The 23,218-nt window shown below is 48.6% G+C and overlaps 1 protein-coding gene across 1 annotated transcript in view; it reads left to right on the forward strand.

Annotated features, from left to right (window-relative positions):
* Positions 1–22,315, forward strand: part of LOC121269409 (scavenger receptor cysteine-rich type 1 protein M130-like) — a 44,555-nt gene extending 22,240 nt beyond the window's left edge. The window contains exons 7-12 of the mRNA XM_041174020.1: positions 1,028–1,348; positions 5,656–5,796; positions 6,960–7,022; positions 9,326–9,436; positions 15,484–15,592; positions 22,204–22,315. Of these exons, the coding sequence (XP_041029954.1) occupies positions 1,028–1,348; positions 5,656–5,796; positions 6,960–7,022; positions 9,326–9,436; positions 15,484–15,578 (731 nt within the window). The 3' untranslated portion in view covers positions 15,579–15,592; positions 22,204–22,315. The remainder of the gene's footprint in view (positions 1–1,027; positions 1,349–5,655; positions 5,797–6,959; positions 7,023–9,325; positions 9,437–15,483; positions 15,593–22,203) is intronic.
* The last annotated feature ends 903 nt before the right edge of the window (positions 22,316–23,218 follow it).

Genomic DNA, 23,218 nt, shown 5'->3' on the forward strand with positions numbered 1-23,218 from the left:
CCAGTTCTGGGCACCATACTTGAGGAAGGGTGTGAAGGCGTTGGAGTGAGTACAGAGGAGAGTCACATGAGTGATTCCTGGGATGACAAACTGTAGGGAGATTTACTCTATATCTAACCCGGTGCTGTACCAGTCCTGGGAGTGTTTGATGGGGACAGTGTAGAGGGAGCTTTACTCTGTATCTAACCCAATGCTGTAGCTGTCCTGGGAGTGTTTGATGGGGACAGTATAGAGCGAGCTTTACTCTGTATCTAACCCCGTGCTGTACCTGTCCTGGGTGTATTTGATGGGGACAGTATAGAGGGAGCTTTACTCTGTATCTAACCCCGTGCTGTACCTGTCCTGGGAGTGTTTGATGGGGACAGTGTAGAGGGAGCTTTACTCTGTATCTAACCCCGCGCTGTACCTGTCCTGGGAGTGTTTGATGGGGACAGTGTCGAGGGAGATTTACTCTGTATCTAACCCCGTGCTGTACCTGTCCTGGGAGTGTTTGATGGGGACAGTATAGAGCGAGCTTTACTCTGTATCTAACCCCGTGCTGTACCTGTCCTGGGTGTATTTGATGGGGACAGTATAGAGGGAGCTTTACTCTGTATCTAACCCTGTGCTGTACCTGTCCTGGGAGTGTTTGATGCGGACAGTATAGAGGGAGATTTATTCTGTATCTAACCCCGTGCTGTACCTGTCCTGGGAGTGTTTGATGGGGACAGTATAGAGCGAGCTTTACTCTGTATCTAACCCCGTGCTGTACCTGTCCTGGGAGTGTTTGATGGGGACAGTGTAGGGGGAGCTTTACTCTGTATCTAAGCCCGTGCTGTACCTGTCCTGGGAGTGTTTGATGGGGACAGTGTAGAGGGAGCTTTACTCTGTATCTAACCCCGTGCTGTACCTGTCCTGGGAGTGTTTGATGGGGACAGTGTAGAGGAAGCTTTACTCTGTATCTAACCCCGTGCTGTACCTGTCCTGGGAGTGTTTGATGCAGGCTTTTTCTCACATTGCTGACTGATGGACTTGGCTTTCTTTACAGAGGGCGAGGGGGTTGTATTCAGATTGGTAGATGGACATAGCCAGTGTGACGGCAGAACAGAGGTTTTCCACCAGGGCTCCTGGATGCCGGTGTGTTCGAGCGAGTGGCATGATAGGCATCGGGAATTGGTGTGCTCACAGCTGCAGTGCAGCGGACCTGAGAGTCGGTGGAATGAGCCGGGAACAAGAGGGAAGAACAGGACTGGTGAGACAACCTGTGTCAAATGTCGCAGCCTGGATATGAAAACGATTCAGCAAACAAATCTCTGGGATTGTAAGAAAGAATGGGCCCCATGGAAGCAAATGAATATCACTTGTCCAGGTAGAGTATGAGACAACTTTTCATGTTTGCATTCCAGCCTTTCGCTTCCAGTCAAGGATGTTGGGTGTGGGTGGAATATTGTCCATATAAGAGGGGGCTTTACTCTGTATCTAACCCCGTGCTGTACCTGTCCTGGGAGTGTTTGATGGGGACAGTGTAGAGGGAGCTTTACTCTGTATTTAACCCCGTGCTGTACCTGTCCTGGGAGTGTTTGATGGGGACAGTGTAGAGGGAGATTTACTCTGTATCTAACCCCGTGCTGTACCTGTCCTGGGAGTGTTTGATGTGGACAGTGTAGAGGCAGCTTTACTCTGTATCTAACCCTGCGCTGTACCTGTCCTGGGAGTGTTTGTTGGGGACAGTGTAGAGGGAGATTTATTCTGTATCTAACCCCGTGCTTTACCTGTCCTGGGAGTGTTTGATGGCGACAGTGTAGAGGCAGCTTTACTCTGTATCTAATCCTGTGCTGTACCTGTCCTGGGAGTGTTTGATGGGGACAGTGTAGAGGGGACTTTACTCTGTAGCTAACCCTCTGCTATACCTGCCCTGGGAGTGTTTGATGGGGACAGTGTAGAGGCAGCTTTACTCTGTATCTAACCCTGCACTGCACCTGTCCTGGGAGCGTTTGATGGGGACAGTGTAGAGGGAGCTTTACTCTGTATCTAACCCCGTGCTGTACCTGTCCTGGGAGTGTTTGATGGGGACAGTGTAGAGGGAGCTTTACTCTGTATCTAACCTCGTGCTGTACCTGCCCTGGGCATGGAATTAAGTTGTTATAAGGTATTGCTATATATCCTTACTGACCTTATCTGGTGTATTATTAGCATTGGAGGGGATGCAGTGAAGCTGAACCTGGCTTGGAGAATGGGGAGGCCAATTATTACTTAGAAGGTGTGAGTCCAGGTAGGGGAGAGGAACAAAGACATCTCACAGTACAAATAAATCAAGCACTAAAAGTTGAGACACAGTTTAGCAAAGCCATCACAAATTAAAACAAGTGCTAGGCTGTACTTGTAAAGGGATAGAATCAAAGTAAGTAAGGAATTTATGGTAAACCTGCATCAAATCTTGATTAGACCACACGTAGAGTATGGTGGGCAGCTCTGGTCATCGTATTGAAAATCTATAGAGGCACTGGAGAAGGGGTAGTGAAGATTTACAAGAATGATATGGGAGATGTGTGGCCATACATATCAGGAAACAATTGTAAGGCGGGGTCTCCTCTCTTGAAAGAAAGAGGCTTGGGGGGGTGGGGGGGGGTGGGGGGGGGTGGGGTGGGGGGGCGACCTAATGGAGGTCTTTAAGATTGGGAAAGGGTTGGATAGAGTGGATGCAGAAAGAATGCCTCCTCCTGTCAGGAAGAGCAGGATGAGGGACCATCGATAACAGACAGTCACCAAGAAACCCACCAGGAGAAACTTCTTTACCCAGAGAGCTCTCGGCTGGAGGGAGCGGCTGAGGTGAATAGTATGGAGACACTTAAGGGAAAGCTGGACTCGCGTATGAGGGAGAAGGGAATAGAGGGTCACAACAGTAGATTTGGATGAGGAGACTCACGTGGAGCATGAACCGTCAGCATGGACTGGTTGGGCCGAGTGGCCTGTTTCTGCGCGGTAGATCCCAGGTAATCCCTCGGGCGAGGGGATTGCTCAGTGAGGAGAGGCTGCGTAGGCTGAGGCGGCATTCTGAGGAGCTTAGAAGGTATGAGAAGCGATCTCATTGAAGGATGTAGAGTTCCCAGAAATGATTGACAATTTACAACGCAAGGTGGAGGTGATCCATCCCATGGTGCTTGACAAAGAGTTATCGCACCTCCCTGCACTAGGCCCAAAGCCCGGCAGGTCACCCGCTCTGTCAGTGGATGACCCGAGTCCTCTTTAAATGTGACGGGGGGTTTTCTGCCTCTACCACACTTTCAGGAGGTCAATTCCAGGTCCCTACCACCCTGTGGGTGAAAACATGTTTCCTCATCTCCCGTCTAACTCTTCAACCAATTGCTTTAAGGATTCTTGGATGGGATTGACAGGGTAGATGCTCAGAGGCTGCTTCCCCCCCTCCCTCCACGGCTGGTCAGTCTAGAATGAGGTTGGTGGGGGGTGGATGGGAACACAGTCTCGAATAAGGGGGTCGCCAATTCCTGATAGTGATGAGGGGAAATTTCTCCACTCAGACGGTGGTGAGCCTTTGGAATTCTCTGCCCGCAGGGAGCTGTGGATGCTCAGAAGTTGAGTATGTGCAGGACAGATATTGGTTTCTTTCTTTGACACTGAGGGACTTAAGGGGTACAGGAATAGCGTGGAAAGGTATAATGAAGGTAACAGGTCAGTGAGGATCTTACTGAATAGCAGAGGAGGCTGGAGGGACTGAATGGCCTATTCCAACTCCTGCTTGCTTTGTTCTTATTTCTTATTACAGGACATTGCCAGAGATTTCCATTTTCCTTAACTGGATGTATTATGATATCTTCTCTTTGCACTTACATGAAGTACTATAAGATATTGTCATATCGGCCCATTACCCTCTGTGGGGTGTTATATGTATCCCCATTACCCTTATGTGGGGTATATGTATTCCAATTACCCTTATTTGGAGTATTATATGTATCGCTATTACCCTCATGTGGGGTGTTATTTGTTTCCCTATTACCCTTATGAGGGGTATATTTACCCCTATTAACCTTATTTGGGGTACTATATGTATCCCTAATACTCTTATATGGGGTATATGTCTCCCTATTGTCCTTATGTGGGGCATGTGTATCCATATTACCAATACGAGGGGTATTGTATGTCTCCCTATTACCCTTACATAGGGTATATTTATCCCTATTACCATTATGAGGGGTATACGTCTCCCCACTGTGCATTATGTGGGGCATATTTATCTCTATTACCCTTCTCTGGTGTATTATATGTTTCCCTATTACCTTATGTGAGGTTTATGTCTCCCTTTTACCCTTATCTGGGGTAGTATGTGTATTCCTAATACCTTATATGGAGTATAGGTCTCCCTATTACACTTACGTGTGGTACTGTAGCATTTTGCCATCTATCCCTATTACCCTCATGTGGTGTATTATATGTCTCCCTTTTATCCTTATCTGGGGTATTATATGTATCCCTATTTCCCTCATGGGGGGTATGTGTCTCCCCATCATCCTTACCTGTGATGTATGTATCCCTATTACCCTTATCTGGGGTATTACATGTATTCCTAATACCTTATGTAGGCTATATGCCTTCCTATTACACTTATGTGGGATTTATATGTATAGGGGGTATGTGTCTCCCTATTATCCTTACCTGCGGTATATGTATCCCTGTTACCCTTATGTAGGGTATTGTAGCATTTTGCTACCTATCCCTATAGTGGTATTATGATAGGGCTCTGTCAGATATCCCTATTGCCCTTATTGAAGTAATATAGAATGTTATCATATATTTCCAACGCCCTTATAAAAGTATTGTATAATGCTTTTATAGGTCTCCTCTGCCCTTCTGTAGGGCATTTTAGGAATGTATACTTTACCCACAATACAGGATTAAGGACTGAGAGACATCTGGTTAGTATGTTTTATTGAATCAGTCAATAAGGTAATGTAGGGCCACCCCGATGTGTGCCATGTACAGATGCTGACTGATCAAGGTCTTCTTAAAGAGACCACAGGCAGTTCGTCTTGACTCTTTAAACAAACTTGAGCAACGTTAGATTAAATTCACCCAGAAACTCTTTTGTATCCATTATGGGGTTAACTGTGTGGGCTTAATGTGGTCACAGTGTCTTTGTCATGTTCTGTACGCCTGCTGTTCATGCAGCGCCTCGTGTCAACGTTAGCTCTTCCCCCTGTTTCCGCGGGCTTTCAGCCTCGTACCTCCTCTGATCTGCAGTGGAGCCGGCTCAGCGGCTGTCAAGCCTGCCTCGCCTGCTTTAAACAAAGTGCCCCCCTCCCACGGCCAACCCCCCCCTTCCCATATCATGTCAGGCAGCTTGCCCGCTTTACAGAGAGCGAAAGGTCAGAGTCTGACCCATTGACCCCACCCGCACCCACACCCTCTCCTCGACCCCCGCCACCAACCCAGTCTCCCCACCGGACTCCATCTCCTCTGAGTTCACTGATACCTGAGAACTTTGCGAGTGCGAGGTTTGAAAGGAGTGGGCGAGGGTGGCTGGGGGACAGGGTGGGGGGTTGTGGTGGTAGGTGGGGGAGGTCGAAAGGATTCCCTGGAGGGGTGTCGGGCTTGAGGCACTGACCGGCCTTGCCACAGCCTCCCACTGACCTGCTCTTGCCCCTCTTGTTGCTCCCACAGACCCAAGACCCAAGGTGAAGCCAAAGGTCACGGAGAGGTTGTCGGGGGGCGTGACGACCTGCATCATCCTGGCTGTCCTCCTGCTGCTGCTCCTCTTACTGACCTACAGCTGGAGGATGTACCAGCGCGATGGGAAGCAAAGTGAGTGCATGGTGCGGTTGACATCAGGCACACACGCGTGACCACCTAGGCATGCATGCGTGCACACGTGCGCAGACATGCATGCAGGCATACGTGGGTAGACGCATCCATGCACGCGTGTGCACACAAATGCGGAGGCACACGCTCATTGTCGTTCACGCACACGCGCCCATGCAAACATACACAAGGGCATAGATGCACACGCACACATGCAAATAAATGCACAGTGCATGCAGCCATGCACAAATGCAGGGACGCAGCCATGTATGCACACAGGCACACACGCATGGATAAATGTGTGTACCGAGGAGTGCACATGCATGTACAGGCATGCACATGCGCAGGCACAAAGGCACCTGCACACATGCATCCACAGATACATGTCTAATCATACATACGTGCATGGAAATGCCCACACGCACACATGTGCAAGCAACATTGATGCCGGTATACCCGTGCACATGCATACATGCAGGTAAGTGCATAGGCACATGTGCATGCAAATGCTACACACACACACACACACACACACACACACACACACAGGCAAACACAAACGCACACACACACACACACACACACAGGTGCACACACACACACCAAACACACACACAGGCATACACACACACAGGCATACATGTACACAGGCATACGCACAGGCATACACACACACAGAGGCACACACACAGAGGCACACACACAGAGGCACACACACACGCGCATTCACACAGGCACACACACACACATGCATACACACAGGCACACATACACACACAGGCACGCACACATACACATACAGGCACACACACACGCATATACACAGGCACACACACACACAAACATACACACAGGCACACACACAGGCATGCACACACACATGCACACACACACAGGCACACACAGGCACACACAGGCACACACAGGCACACACACAGACACACGCATACACACAGACACACACAGACACACAGGCACACACACACACACACACACAGGCACACACACATGCACACACACACATATACACACAGGCACACACACACTCACACACAGGCGCACACGCATTGACACATGCAAATGCACACTCGCTCCCTCAGGCGCGGTCACTCAATTTGCCACCATGCGGGATGTTAACCACTCTCTAAACCTCTTCCCCTAATCAGTGTTCCGCCGCAAACAGACCCAGCGCCAGTGGATCGGTCCAACCGGGGCAGCCAGTCATGCAGGTAAGGACAGCACAGGCGTTATCAGAGCCGTGGTGGGCACCTCTCCCACCACACTTGAGGCAGGGAGGGAGCAAGGCGCAAGGACCAAGGCTTAAATGCTCCCTCCCCACAGCTGAGGCTGGAACTCAGTCCCACAAGGGCCCATACTCAGGGAAGCCTCTCAGAATCTACAGCCTGAGCTCGGTACAAGACTGATGGAAAGAAAGGAAAGCATGTGCGAGAGGGAAAGAGGAAGAGAGAACTAGAAAGTGAGAGACAGAGAGAGAGAGAGAGCAAGATATAGGGCACAGACGGACAAAGAGTGAGAGTAAGTGCGAAAGGGAAAGAGGGAGAGCGAACGAGAAAAAAGGAAGGATACAAAGAGGGCGAGGGAAAGAGAGAAAGAGAAAGGAGGAAGAGTTACAGGGAGAAATTTCTGTGCCGTTCACCACCTGAGAAGTTCCCAAATGCCTCACAGCCAAGTGAATTATTATTTGAATGTGGTCACTGATGTAATGTAACATAACTGGAAGCCAATCTGAGCACAGCGTGATCCTAAACAGAGCATTGTGATATTAACCAGGGTGAACCTTTTTACAATGATATTGATTGAGGGGTATGTATTGGTCCCAGGGCAGGGAAATGAATCCTTCCGCTCCTTTTTACAATTGGCCTTGGGATCATTGATCTTCAAATGAGAGGGAGGTTGCACTTCATTGTAAACCCTGATATCACTGACATTGCAGCACTACCTCAGTACTGACCATCTGACAGTGCAGCACTCCCTCAGTACTGACCCTCTGACAGTGCAGCACTCTCTCAGTACTGACCCTCTGACAGTGCAGCGCTCCCTCAGTACTGACCCTCTGACAGTGCAGCACTCCCTCAGTACTGACCCTCTGACAGTGCAGCACTCCCTCAGTGCTGACCCTCTGACAGTGCAGAGCTCCCTCAGTACTGACCCTCCGACAGCGCAGCACTCCCTCTGTACTGACCCTCCGACAGTACAGCACTCCCTCTGTACTGACCTCTGACAGTGCAGCACACCCTCAGTACTGACCCTCTGACAGTGCAGCACTCCCTCAGTACTGACCCTCCGACAGTGCAGCACTCCCTCTGTACTGACCTCTGACAGTGCAGCACACCCTCAGTACTGACCCTCTGACAGTGCAGCACTCCCTCAGTACTGACCCTCCGACAGTGCAGCACTCCCTCTGTACTGACCTCTGACAGTGCAGCACACCCTCAGTACTGACCCTCTGACAGTGCAGCACTCCCTCAGTACTGACCCTCTGACAGTGCAGCACTCCCTCAGTGCTGACCCTCTGACAGTGCAGCACTCCCTCAGTACTGACCCTCTGACAGTGCATCACTCCCTCAGTACTGACTCACCGACAGTGCAGCACTCCCTCAGTACTGACTCTCCGACAGTGCAGCTGTCCCTCAGTACTGACCCTCCGACAGTGCAGCACTCCCTCAGTACTGACCCTCGGACAGTGCAGCATTCCCTCAGTACTGATCCTCCGACAGTGCAGCACTCCCTCTGTACTGACCCTCCGACAGTGCAGCTCTCCCTCATTCCTGACTCCGGACAGTGCAGCAGTCCCTCAGTACTGACCCTCCGACAGTGCAGCAGTCCCTCAGTACTGACCCTCTGACAGTGCAGCACTCCCTCAGTACTGACCCTCCCTCAGTGCAGCACTCCCTCAGTACTGACCCTCCCTCAGTGCAGCACTCCCTCAGTACTGACCCTCCCTCAGTGCAGCACTCCCTCAGTATTGACCCTCCCTCAGTGCAGCACTCCCTCTGTAGTGGCCCTCCGACCATGCAGCACTTCCTCAGTGCTGACAGTGTGACAGTGCAGCACTCCCTCAGCACTGCACTCAAAATGTTGACCTCGATTATGTGGTTCCCGCCTCTCAAAGTGGGGTTTGAACCCGCAACCTTCTAGCTCAGAGACAAAGGGGAGTACAACACAGTGAGCCACCTTGCAGTTCTCCCATTGACCCACCTGGGGGCGTTTTAGAATGGAGCTTCTAATCGACCCTGAAAGGATGGCAGCTCCTGACAGATCTCTTGTAATCGGCCCGAGACAGGAAAACGCATTTTGCATTGACTATTACAAGCGGCAGGGAGAAAATACCAGGTCCTAAAGGGTGAAAAGTCCACGCCTTCATTGACTGACCCCTCTTTAGAAGTGATTAAAGAGAGAGGAGCCCTTCAGCCCCTCTGCCCCCACCGGAGTTGACCTCCCCCCTCCCCCCACTGTCCCCAGAAGTGAAGGTCGGTGTTTAACAGTCTCTTCTTTAACATTATTTTGCCAGTGTCATTCCACCGTAATAACAACGCCAATCTCAGACCGGTCTCCACCCAAAGTGCAGATGGCAACCTCTACAGAGGAACGCCACAGAAGGACTCTTTCTCTGCTTACCCAGGTAAGAAGATGGAGGTGGGAACAAGAGAGGGCTTTCATTTCTACAATGCCTTTTACCAATGTCCCAAAAGCGCTTGACAACCAATGGGGGCACATTTTGAAATGTGCTCACTGCTGTAATGTTGTAAATGCATTTGGGCCAAAATTTGGCAGACAGAGTTTAATGTGGGTAAGTGTGAGGTTATCCATTTTGGTCGGAAGACTAAAAAGGCGACATTATTTAAATGGAGAGAAAATTCGGAGCGCTTCAGTGCAGAGGGATCTGGGTGTCTTTGTGCATGAATCACTGAAAGCTGGTATGCAGGTACAGGTAATAAGGAAGGCAAAGGAATTTTGGTATATATTGCTGAAGGAATCAAGTATAAAAATAGGGAAGTGTTCTTGCAGCTGTGCAAGGCATTGGTGAGACGGCACCTGGAGTACTGTGCACAGTTTTGGTCCCCTTACTTGAGGAAGGATGTAGTTGCATTGGAGGCGGTTCAGACGAGGTTCACTAGATTGATTCCAGAGACGCGGGGCTTGTCTTATGAAGAGAGATTGAGAAGTTTAGGCCTATACTCGCTAAAGTTTAGAAGGATGAGAGGAGATCTAATTGAGGTAAATAAGATGCAAAAGGGGATAGATAAAGTAGACGTGGAGCAGATGTTTCCCCCTGTGGGGCATTCTAGAATGAGAGGCCATAGTTTTAGGCTAAGGGGTGGTAGATTTAAATCAAACATGAGGAGGAATTACTTTTCTCAAAGGGTCATGAATCTGTGGAACTCACTACCTCAGAGCACAGTGGATGCCAGGACGCTGAATAAATTTAAGGAGGAGATGGACAGATTTTTAATTAGTAACCGGCTGAAAGGTTATGGGGAAAGGGCAGGAAATTGGAGTTGAGGCCGAAATGAGATCAGCCATGATCGTAATGAATGGTGGGAAAGGCTCGAGGGGCTGAATTGCCCACTCCTGCTCCTGGTTCTTGTGTTCTAAATGTGGCAGCCAGTGTGTGTTGTAATGGTGTTGGATACAGAACGTGTCTGTTAAGGAAGTCTTCAGACTCTTTCTGTATGTTCACAGCAAGCCTTTATTAACTACTTGTAACTATATACGTATATACAGTGAAGGGTACAGGCAAGGAGATATTTCCAAGCCTAAATCTTAGCACTTCTCTAGACGACACCAAACTGACTCTAGCTCTGGCTCATGTGCCTTCTTACATCGCTGTGTGGACGGGTACCATACTCAGTCCTACATTAACCCTGTACTTACCAGACCCTTATACTACACCTCCCCCACCAAGAATTTATCCCACTTTAATCCCAGATTAAAATACATCAAATCTCGTCTTGTTGTTAGTGTTCTGCATTTACCTTATTGTAACAACCTTAATACTATTCCAACATTATTGCTATTACAAGCATAGGCAATAAAAACATTTTCCCTACCACCGCCTCCCCGCCCCTTCAAGTCCTTGAAGTTAGAGGTTCAGGTGGTCTGGAGGTTTTATAACCCTACCACATCTCATTTGCCATTCTGTCAGAGGGGCAGCAGGCCCTGTTGTTTCTGGTTCTTCCTGTTGGCTTGGAGGTTAGACTGGCACTTGGATGTCCCTTCATCTGTTTCTTCCATTGTTTCTTGTGGAACCATGTCTGGTCCATTTGCCTGTTATGTCAGTCCATGGTTGCTGTTACTGTCAATTGTTGCTTACAGGGTGGTCTGTTAAGATATGGCAGGTGGTACTTGCCAGTTTGACCAAATCCCAAAGGGAAACTTGGTCAAGCTATCACAACGATTTTGCAATTTGTATTTATTACGAGGAGGTATGTGGACTGACATCAGAAGTAAAGATTCCACTTCCACTTCTAGAGATTTGAAATATTAAATTAAAACATTTATTCACGAAAGAATAGAAAACCTAAACACACAAAATTACAGTTATACAGTTAAATTTAGATTTACATTTCCCAAAAGATTTCTACTTAGCTAGGCTCACATATAAACACCCTTTTCCAGGCAACAGTCCCTATAGATTCTTAATCTATTTTAAAAATCCAGTAATATTACTGCAAGGCACCCATTCTTGCTTTAAGGGAGGTATTTCACAGGCTTCTCGCTCCTTCTTACTCAACAATGCAAATTCAAGGCTTGTATCAAAACCTTGCTTTCTGGAACAAACAAACACTTCTCTGCGGTGACTAGAGGCTGCTTACTTCACAGGTCTGTTCTTGCACAACACACTCTTCAAGCTATCACGTGGCCATATCTCTGATACAACTTTTAGTATTTCCTTAAATAGGTTTATTTCTCTTTCATCTTAAACCCATTGTTCTTAACTCTCTTTGGAAGCTATCTTTCCCAGAATATAAAAATCTTTCATGTTGTCTTCATCGCCACCACATTCAGGAAAGATAAGCTTAATAACTTTGCTTTTTCATTTATGATCTCTGCCAGTTGTAAAACTTCCTTTTATTTCTCTTTGAAATTCGACAACCAAAAATTCAACTCTTCACTTGTCTCCTAACGCAAATCCCTATTCACGCTGTGTCTACTTCTATCCCGTCTTAGCTTTTGCATGGCCACTTCAAAACACCTGCTTTTACCCCTAACCCTTCGATGATTTAAACCTTGTGGCCTGACTGTCTTCAGTTTCACACAGCCCCCACAAGCCTGCTTCACAGTATCCCACAGTAATATTGGAAAAAAATGTTATATTTTTCTTTATAGGACGAACATGGCACTCATCTGTTTGCCTTCCCTTCTTCTTTCTGCCATTTTGAAGTCCTCTGATGCTGAGGAAGAGTGTTGCTGTGGTGAGAAGCATGTTTAGTGGTACTCTCACGCCTTTTTGTTGTCGATGGTGTGAGACTGCTACCTCTTGTGGTTGCGGCACGCTGGCTGGAAGTTGCAGCGTGTGCACAGTGGTTGCTATGTCGACCAGCTGTACCTTCATCATGGTTGGCGGTAGAGGCTTCTCAGACTGCTGATCCCTCTCTGGCACTGAGGTGCCATGCTAACCTCGTAGAGGAGGGGGGAGGTTGGGTCTGATCACTGGGGTCTTTCCGGAACCTGGAATGATGATGGGCAAACCTGCCCTGCAAAGAGAGGAGAGATCGAAGGTGAAATCCGAGCCTGAATGCTCTTTAGTTCTTGAGGACTCAGGGCCATGTTGTTCTGGCTGGCTGAAGACAGCGGTGGTTGTTTGGTGGTACAGAACTTGAGTATTGCTGAAAAAAATAGACATTTTCTTTTGTCAAAGTTTCTCGTCTTGCGTTCTTCAGGACAAATTGCCAGAAAATGCCAACGTTAGGGGAAACAACATATTTATACTGAATGAGAAGAGAGTGCTGATTGGTTGGCAAGTGTACCCTGATTGTAGAGGCATTGCCATGGAGGATACACTAGTTGATGGTGACTGACAGTTAACTGCCAAGTATTGTTTAAGATTTAAACCAAGCGGTTTGACTCTGATTGGTCAAACCATTGTGCTGGGAAATGAACCAGCCAATGTTTGTCACTGATTTTGTTTAGCTGAAACAGGCGCAATGTGAGTACATGTTATTTCTCATCTGCAAAGAACAGGGCCCCGTGCATTAATATATGTAGCTTCCAGTACACACACATGGGCCACACGCGACAAAAAAAGTTTTTTTTTCAGCGACACTGGTAATCTTGACATTTTCCGCCATCTGGAGGAGATCCTGGTTGATGTAGGCATCCCTCTTCAGGAGACAGAAAGCCTGATGATGGATGAGGTACATAACCTCAAAGACCTGTTTGCTGCTCCATGTTGTATTCTCTTGGCAGAGCGCAATTCCTCTGTTGCACCATTTGAGCTCATGTTCAGGAGAGGTGGTGGTTCAGTGGTGTTGTCAATGGGCTATTAATCCAGAGACCCAGGGGAATGCTCTGGGGAACCTGGGCTCGAATCCCAAAATGGTAGATGGTGGAATTTGAATTCAATAAAAACTTGGAATCAAAGCTCTAATGATGACCATGAAACCATTGTTGACTGTCATTAAACACCCACCTGGTTCACAAATGCCCCTTATGCTGTGGAAATATGGAGTCACAGCCATGTGGTTGACTCTTAAAAGCCCTCTGAACTGGCTGAGCAAGCCCCTGGGTTGTATCAAGTTGCTAATGACACTGTACAGACCACACAGCATCGACTTTGATACCGAAGCAACAACGGCAACCTCGCTCAGCCCTGTCGACACTGGAAAGTCCTCCTTACTAACAGCGGGAGGGCGGGCTTGTGACAAAATTGGGAGACCCAGTCTCACAGACCAGTCAAGCAACAGCCTGACATAGTCACAGTCAGGGAGGGTTGTGGGGGCTGGAGGAAGTTACAGAGATAGGGAGGGTTGTAGGGGCTGGAGGAGGTTACAGAGATAGGTAGGATTGTAGGGATTGGAGGAGGTTACAGAGATAGAGAGGGTTGTAGGGGCTGGAGGGGGTTACAGAGATAGGGAGGGTTGTAGGGGCTGGAGGAGGTTATAGAGATAGGGAGGGTTGTAGGGGCTGGAGGAGGTTACAGAGATAGAGAGGGTTGTAGGGGCTGGAGGGGGTGACAGAGATAGGGAGAGTTGTAGGGTCTGCAGGAGATTATAGTGATAGGGAGGATTGTAGGGGCTGGAGGGGGTTACAGAGATAGGGAGGGTTGTAGGGGCTGGAGGAGGTTCCAGAGATAGGGAGGGTTGTAGGGGCTGGAGGAAGTTACAGAGATAGGGAGGGTTGTAGGGGCTGGAGGAGGTTCCAGAGATAGGGAGGGTTGTAGGGGCTGGAGGAGGTTACAGAGATAGGGAGGATTGTAGGGGCTGGAGGAGGTTACAGAAATAGGGAGGGTTGTAGAGGCTGGAGGAGGTTCCAGAGATAGGGAGGGTTGTAGGGGCTGGAGGAGGTTACAGAGATAGGGAGGATTGTAGGGGCTGGAGGAGGTCACAGAGATAGGGAGGGCTGTAGGGGCTGGAGGAGGTTACAGAGATAGGGAGGATTGTAGGGGCTGGAGGAGGTTACAGAAATAGGGAGGGTTGTAGACGCTGGAGGAGGTTACAGAGATAGGGAGGGTTGTAGGGGCTGGAGGAGGTTACAGAGATAGGTAGGATTGTAGGGATTGGAGGAGGTTACAGAGATAGGGAGGGTTGTAGGGGCTGGAGGAGGTTACAGAGATAGGGAGGGTTGTAGGGGCTGGAGGAGGTCACAGAGATAGGTAGGATTGTAGGGATTGGAGGAGGTTACAGAGATAGGGAGGGTTGTAGGGACTGGAGGAGGTTACAGAGATAGGGAGGGTTGTAGAGGCTGGAGGAGGTTACAGAGATAGGGAGGGTTGTAGGGGCTGGAGGGGGTTACAGAGATAGGGAGGGTTGTAGGGGCTGGAGGAGGTTCCAGAGATAGGGAGGGTTGTAGGGGCTGGAGGAGGTTACAGAGATAGGGAGGGTTGTAGGGGCTGGAGGAGGTGACAGATAGGGAGGGTTGTAGGGGCTGGAGGAGGTTACAGAGATAGGGAGGGTTGTAGGGGCTGGAGGAGGTTCCAGAGATAGGGAGGGTTGTAGGTACTAGAGGAGGTTGCAGAGATAGGGAGGGTTGTAGGGGCTGGAGGAGGTTACAGAGACAGGGAGGGTTGTAGGGGCTGGAGGAGGTTCCAGAGATAGGGAGGGTTGTAGGGGCTGGAGGAGGTGACAGATAGGGAGGGTTGTAGGGGCTGGAGGAGGTTACAGAGATAGGGAGGGTTGTAGGGGCTGGAGGAGGTTCCAGAGATAGGGAGGGTTGTAGGTACTAGAGGAGGTTGCAGAGATAGGGAGGGTTGTAGGGGCTGGAGGAGGTTACAGAGACAGGGAGGGTTGTAGGGGCTGGAGGAGGTTCCAGAGATAGGGAGGGTTGTAGGGGCTGGAGGAGGTTACAGAGATAGGGAGGGTTGTAGGGGCTGGAGGAGGTTACAGAGACAGGGAGGGTTGTAGGGGCTGGAGGAGGTTCCAGAGACAGGGAGGATATGGATCAGAATGTCTTCCACCATTATGTTCTCACTGCTCCCAGCTCACCGATCAATGTCTTTGTTTTCAACAGCTTTGGAGCGGAGAGCTAACCTCCCAGTAATCGTGCGAGACAACTCCTCAGAAAGTGACTACGATTTCTTCGACACAAACGCCCAGCGATTGTAGCACCCTCAGGCGGAGTGAGTATCCAGAGGCGGGGTCATTGAGGTGCCGTAAGAGCGGAGGGTGAAGGGGAAAGGTCATGACGATGATCTCAATTCCACCTTCCAATGTTCACTCCACCCCCTGTCATGGAATATATTCATCTATTTAATCTCCTCCTGCAGCCCGCTGTCAAAATCCTTGAACCCTAATCTTCAAGGGAATGCCCCCCTTCACCTTCAGCTTCCCACCCCCATTACCGCTGGGTCAATTGAATTACTTCCCTCTGGCCTTTTGGTCACCTACAAAGATGGAGGCCAAAGGAAAGGGTTATATTAATTGGGCATAACGGACTGCATGTGAAGGTCACTTTGAGTGGTGACCGATTGACAAGTGATACGGCCAATGGCGAGAGTAAGCAACCCCCTAACAGCTTGCCAGAAAGCCTTAATCAGAGAATGACACTCCCTAGATGGAGACCATGTGGCCCATCCTGTCTGTGCTGGCCCTTTGCAAGATCCCCTGCCCTGGCTGTTTGCAAGATCCTATCCAATTAACCCCACTCCCCTGCTGCTTTTCCCCCATAGCCATGCAAATTTCTCCCCCCACCTCATCCCCCGCAAATACTTACCCAGTTCCCTTTTTGAAAATGTTCTGCTTCCACCAGCCTTTCAGGCAGCCCCTTCCAGATCACAACGACTCACTGTACAAATATAATTCACTTCATCTCCCCTCTGATTTAATTTTTCTCTCGGTCAACTGCTTTAAGACCATAAGACTTAAGACCATAAGACATAGGAGCAGAAATTAGGCCATTCGGCCCATCGAGTCTGCTCCACCATTCAATCATGGCTGAAAGGTTTCTCAACCCCATTCTCCCGCCTTCTCCCCGTAACCTTTGATCCCCTTACCAATCAAGAACCTATCTATCTCCGTCTTAAATACACTCAATGGCCTGGACTCCACAGGCTTCTGTGGCAATGAATTCCACAGATTCACCACTCTCTGGCTAAAGACGTTTCTCCTCATCTCTGTTCTAAAAGGTCTTCCCTTTACTCTGAGGCTGTGCCCTCAGGTCCTAGTCTCTCCTCTTCCCCACGTCCACTCTATCTCGGCCTTTCAGTATTCTGTAAGTTTCAATCAGATCCCCCTCACCTTTAAACCTGTGTCCCTCTAGTTCCCGGCCCTCCTGCCACTAGAAACAGTTTCTCCCTATTTACCCAATCAGAAACCTTCATACTTTTGAACACCTCTTTCTAGTATTCCCTTAACCTTCTCTGGTCCAAGGAGAACAATCCCAGCTTCTCTAGTCTCTCCGCACGAACTGAAGTCCTTCATCCTTGGGACGCTTTTGGTTAATCTCCTCTGCAGACTCTACGAAGCCTTGACATCCTCCCCTAAAGTGTGGAGCCCAGGTTTGGACACAATCCTGCAGATTGGGTCAAACCAGTGCTTCGGACAGTTTTAGCATAATTTCCTTGCTTTTGTACTATTTACAGAGCCAGTCGTCCCACATGGTTTTTTTTAACATTCGCGCCATACAAGTGCCAGGCAATGACCATCTCCAACAAGAGAGAATCTAACAATCGCCTCTTGACATTCAATGGCATTACCATCACTGAGTCCCCCCAACTATCAACATCCTGGGGGTTACCATTGACCATAAACTGAACTGGACTCGCCATATAATTACTGTGGCTACAAGAGCAGGTCAGAGGCTGGGAATCCTGTGACGAGTAACTCACCTCCTGACTCCCCAAAGCCTCTCCACCATCTGCAAGGCACAAGTCAGGAGTGTGATGGAATACTCTCCGCTTGCCTGGATGAGTGCAGCTCCCACAATACTCAAGAAGCTGGACACCATCCAGGACAAAGCAGCCCCGCTTGATTGGCACCACATCCACAAACATTCACTCCCTCCACCACCGACACACAGTAGCAGCAGTGTGTATACCATCTACAAGATGCGCAGCAGGAATTTACCAAGGATTCTACAATAGCACCTTCCAAACCCACGACCACTACCACCTAGAAGGACAAGGGCAGCAGACGCATGGGAACACCACCATCTGGAAGTTCCCCTCCAAGCCACTCACCATCCTGACTTGGAAACATATCGGCCGTTCCTTCACTGTTGCTGGGTCAAAATCCTGGAACTCTCTCCCTAACAGCACGGTGAGTGTACCTACACCAAGGGACTGCAGTGGTTCGAGAAGGCAGCTCACCACCACCTTCTCAAGGGGCAATTAGGGATGGGCAATAAATGCTGGGCCCAGCCAGCGACGCCCACATCCCGTGAATGAATAAACAAAAGAGAAACATCCTCAACTTGCCCCATTCCCTCTCGAAGATTTGTGCATGCCCACTCTCAGGTCTCTGTGTCCCCTTTTATAGTCATACTGCTCGGTACATGTTGCCTCATAAAGTCAATATGTCATGAATTCCTGTGACTGCCTTAAGCCCAAAGACTCAACTGACACGATGAATATGACTCCAAAATTAGGGCATGATAAACAGTTATTGATAAGGGAGATCGGGGGTCCGGTGGGGGGGGGAATACTGAAACATAGGAGGAGTGGGAAAGCAGATTTGGTGCTTGGCGGGGGTGGAGGGGAGCAGTTATTTCAGAATTCATTGAACCCACGTCAACCTCAAAAAGCCTTGCCAACTCATGAAGGATTAACCTCTGTGACCTTGCAAGGTACGTTGGGACCCTAGCTACAGAAGGAGGCCATTCAGCCCCATCATTCAATTAATTCGTGGTTGACCTATACCTGAACTCCCTTGGTTTTATTCCTCTTAATGCTCTTGCCCAAACTTGAAAAATCTACCCCTCCCAGTTTTGAAATTACTAGTTGGCCCCCCCAGCCTCATTGGCGTAATGGGGGCGAGAGTTCCAGACGTCCGCTCCCCTTTGTGTGAAGGAATGCTCCCTGACATCACCCCTGAGTGGTCTGCCTCTTATTTTAAGGTTCTGCCCCCTTGTTTTGGACCCGCCCCCCCCCCATCTCCCTCAACACCAGAGGAAATAGTTTCTCCCCATTAACCCCTTCAACCCCTCGATTAGGTCACCCCTTAATCTCCTATAGCCAAGAGAAGGCCTGCCCAGTCTGTGGTAACCTGCCTATGGTAATATACCCCTTTTCTTAAAAAAAAAGTCATTCTTGGGATTTAAGCATCGCTGGTGAGGCTAGCAAGCATTGCCCGTCCCTAATTGCCCTTGAGCAGGTGGAGCTGCCTCCTTGAGCCACTACAGTCCATGTGCGCTTTTTGAATGTTTACCACTGCCTATCCACCGTCATCCCTTTAAATAATGTTTCCCAATCCATCGTAGCCAATTGGCGCCTCATACCATCGTAGTTTCCTTTATTAAGATTCAGGACCCAAGTTTCAGAATCAACGAGGTCGCTCTCCATCTTGATGAGGAATTCTGTCATATTATGGTCGCTCATCCCCAAGGGGCCTCGCACAATTAGGGTTCTGTAAGGGTTTCATACAGCGGGGGTGGCTTGTTAAGCTATTTCAGAGGGCAGTTAAGGGCCGACCGCATTGCTGTTGGTCCAGACTCACATGCAGGCCAGACCGCATAAGAATGGCAGATTTCCTCTTCTGAAGGACATTAGTGAACCAACAATCCTGCACCCTCATGATCGTTTTGACAAACATTTATTAATTGAGTGTAAATTCCCCCATCTGGGGTCTGAACTCACTTCCCCAGTTCATTATCCCAGGCCTCTGCATTACTAGCCCAATAGCATATGACTATACCACCTTTCTCGTATAATATTCTCTCTCCCCCCTCACCTCGCCATGTCATTCATCTCGTCAATTTTAATTACGATCCCGTGCTGAACTCGTCAGCAGCAGTTCCCAAACTTTACCATCTAGAAGGACAAGGGCAGCAGATAGATGGGAACACCAGCACCTTTGCAAGTTCCCCTCCGAGCCGCTCACCATCCTGACTTGGAAATGTATCGGCCGTTCCTTCACTGGGTCAAAATCCTGGAACTCCCTCCCTGACATCACTGTGGGTGTACCTACACCACAGGGACTGTAGCGGTTCAAGAAAGTGGCTTACCACCACCTTCTCAAGGGGCAACTAGGGTTGGGCTACAAATGCTGCTCTAGCCAGAACCACCAAGCGTCCCGTGGTAGAATGAAAATGAAAGTAAATGAATATTGCTAAAAAGAGGAATGTGTTACTGAAGCTTTTCATCTTGTGCTCATCGGGACAAATACAAGAATGCCAAATTTCACGCAATCGCAACAATTTATGCCACAGGAGAAACGGGCTGCCAATAGCGGCACTAACAACCAATTTAGGAATATCAGCCAAGGCTGTAACATGGCTCATTTATGCTTGCTTGAAGCAACTTGCATCCACGCACAGGGACCTATTCTCTGCAAACAAAAGGAACATGTTCACACCTTGTGTCTATATTGAATTACTGGGGAGCTTGGGGAGCCGAGAGTCCCCCTTTCTCCATGGCAACAACTCGGCCAATCAGAGTTGACTTGCTAACCAATCAGCATCTTGTTCTCCTGTAGTGTAAATTGTTCCGATCGTTTGAAATTTGGCATTCTTGTGTTTGTCCTGATGAGTGCAAGATATAAAACTTCGGCAACATGTCTCCCTTTTCAGCAATATTCAATTTCTGCACTGTCAAGCGACTGTAACTAAATAAACCTTTAAATATTATCCTTAATGCCGTGAGCCCCATTACTTTGAGGAATAGACAAATAGTCATTTGGTGGGATAGAGTTTGAGTATTGTCGGAAAAAAGAGACATGTTGAAGCTTTTCACCTTGTACTCATCAGGACACTTTGCAAGAATACCAATCTAAGGGGGAAACAACAGTATAACTGTCAGTCACCATCGCTGGTGCATTCTCCATGGTGAGGAAAGATATTAGCTCCAATGATGTGGAATCCGCATGGATAGAGCTGAGAAACACTAAGGGGTAAAAAACATTAGTAAGGGCTGTATATAGACCCCCAAACTTTAGTGGCGATGTTGGGAATGGCATTAAACAGGAAACTAGAGACGCATGTGATAGAGGAACATCTGTAATTTTGGGTGACTTTAATATGCATCTAGATTGGGCAAACCAAATTAGTAACAATACCATAGAGGAGGAATTCCTGGAGTGTATACGGGATGGTTTTCTGGACCAATACATTGAGGAACCAACTAGAGAACAGGCCATCCTAGACTGGGTATTGTGTAATGAGAAAGGAATAATTGGCAATCTAGTTGTGCGAGACCCCTTGGGGATGAGCGACCATAATATGATAGAATTCTTCATCAAGATGGAGGGTGACGTAGCTGATTCTGAGACTTGGGTCCTGAATCTTAATAAAGGAAACTACGATGGTATGAGGCGTGAGTTGGCTATGATGATTGGAAAACGTTACTTAAAGGGATGACGGTGGATAGGCAATGGCAAACATTCAAAGAGCGCATGGGTGAACTGCAACAATTGTTTATTCCTGTCTGGCACAAAAGTAAAACAGGAAAGGTGGCCAAACCATGGCTTACAAGGGAAATTAGAGATACTATTAGATCAAGGAAGAGGCATACAAATTGGCTAGAAAAAGCAACAGACCGGAGGGTTGGGAGCAGTTTAGAATTCAGCAAAGGAGGACCAGGGGATTGATTAAGAAGGGGAAAATAGAGTACGAGAGTAAGCTTGCAGCGAACATAAAAACTGACTGTAAAAGTTTCTATAGGTATGTGAAGAGAAAAAGATTGATGAAGACAAATGTAGGACCCTTACAGTCAGAAACAGGAAAATTTATAATGGGGAACAAAGAAATTTCTGACCAATTAAATACATACTTTGGTTCTATCGTCACAAAGAAGGACACAAATAACATACCAGAAATATTGGGGAACACAGGGTTTAGTGAGAGGGAGGAACTGAAAGAAATCAGTATTAGTTGGGGAATGCTGTTGGGGAAATTGAAGGGATTGAAGGCCGATAAATCCCCGGGGCCTGATAAACTACATCCCAGAGTACTTAAGGAAGTGACCCTAGAAATAGTGGATGCGTCGGTGGTCATCTTCCGAGATTCTATAGAATAGGTGCAGGAAGGATGTTCCCAATGGTGGGGGAGTCCAGAACCAGGGGTCACAGTCTGAGGATATGGGGTAGACCATTTAGGACTGAGATGAGGAGAGATTTCTTCACCCAGAGAGGGGTGAACCTGTGGAATTCGGTACCACAGAAAGTAGTTGAGACCAAAACATTGTATGTTTTCAAGAAGGAGTTAGATATAGCTCTTGGGGTGAAAGGGATCAAAGGATATGGGGAGAAAGCGGAGAGCAGGCTATTGAGTTGGATGATCAGCCATGATCATAATGAATGGCGGAGCAGGCTCGAAGAACCAAATGGCCTACTCCTGCTCCTGGTTTCTATGTTTCTAATGCCACTGACAATCAAGGTCCACTTGCCAACCAAGCAGCACTCTCTTCTCGTACAGTGTAAATTGTTGTTTTCTGCTCGTATCGGTATTCTGGTAAAGTGTCCTGATGAGTGCAAGGTGAAAAGCTTCTACCTATTTCTCTATTTCAGCAATGGATTGCAGTGAGAACATCTGCCCTTTAACAGACCAACACAGCCTCTTCTTTCTTTCTTTTTCTGACAGATGCAGGGAGCATTGTTGGAAGTTCAACGCACTCTTGGGGGTCTGCGCGGGTTGACTGTTAAGCTGGGAGGGCCGAGGAGCGAGGAGGCAACCTGGACATCGAGGGACATGGGCAGAGCCTCCCTCCCCCCCCACCCCACTCCCCCATTGCCTGACCCATGGGTCGAATGAATATTGAGGCTCATTGGGCTGGAGTTCCCACTTTGCTGCCCACAAACTGCACCGGAAGTTGAACTCCGCTGGTCGACACCCCTAAAGCGTTTGCAAAGTCATACATCCTCCCTGAGCTCAGGCAACCGGGCAGCATGTGACAGGACACAGTCGTTCAATGACCTCCTCCCCCCCTCCTTCCATTAAACTGCGTTCTCCGACGCACTGAAGACGGGTGACTCGATTTGAGCGGCATTGGGAGAGCCAACAATGTATATATGCATATCAGCAAAAAAAGAGCCAAACGTGTTTTATTATGGCACTGCCCTGTTCGCTGCCTGTCAGGGTCGTTGGGTTCACTGGAAAATGACGTTAGAAAAGGATGCCACGCCTCTTTGCTCATTTCATTGGTGTTCACTGGTCAGCCTCTGAATGAATTTTTGTGCGTGAATAGATTTGAAAGCTGCCCACGTTCCTCTCAGGGAAATGATCGCCTCCCTGATCGTCGTGCAGTGCAATTGGCAGAAATCGACCTGGGGGGGTGGGGGTGGGGTGGTGTGCTGGTGGGGTCAGTTTCGTTGGGTTGGGGGGGGGGGGGGGGAGGGGTGGTATGGTGGCAGGGTCTAGCTTTGTGGGCGCGGTCAGATTGGGGTTAGGCTCGAGCGTTGTGGGTGGGGCCTGAGTGGCTGTGAATCTTGATCGCCTCTACCAATCAGAGTCCACTTGCCAACCAGTGAGCACTCTCCTCCCCTGCGGTGTAAATTGCTGTTCCCTTTGAGATTTGTTATTCTTGCGAATCTGTCCTGAGCAAAACCCAAGTTCTGTGCTGCCAAACGACCTGATCTTGAGCAGGTAATAAAGTATG

The sequence above is a fragment of the Carcharodon carcharias genome, chromosome 24 (genome assembly GCF_017639515.1).
Source record: "Carcharodon carcharias isolate sCarCar2 chromosome 24, sCarCar2.pri, whole genome shotgun sequence".
NCBI classification, from domain to species: Eukaryota; Metazoa; Chordata; class Chondrichthyes; order Lamniformes; family Lamnidae; genus Carcharodon; species Carcharodon carcharias.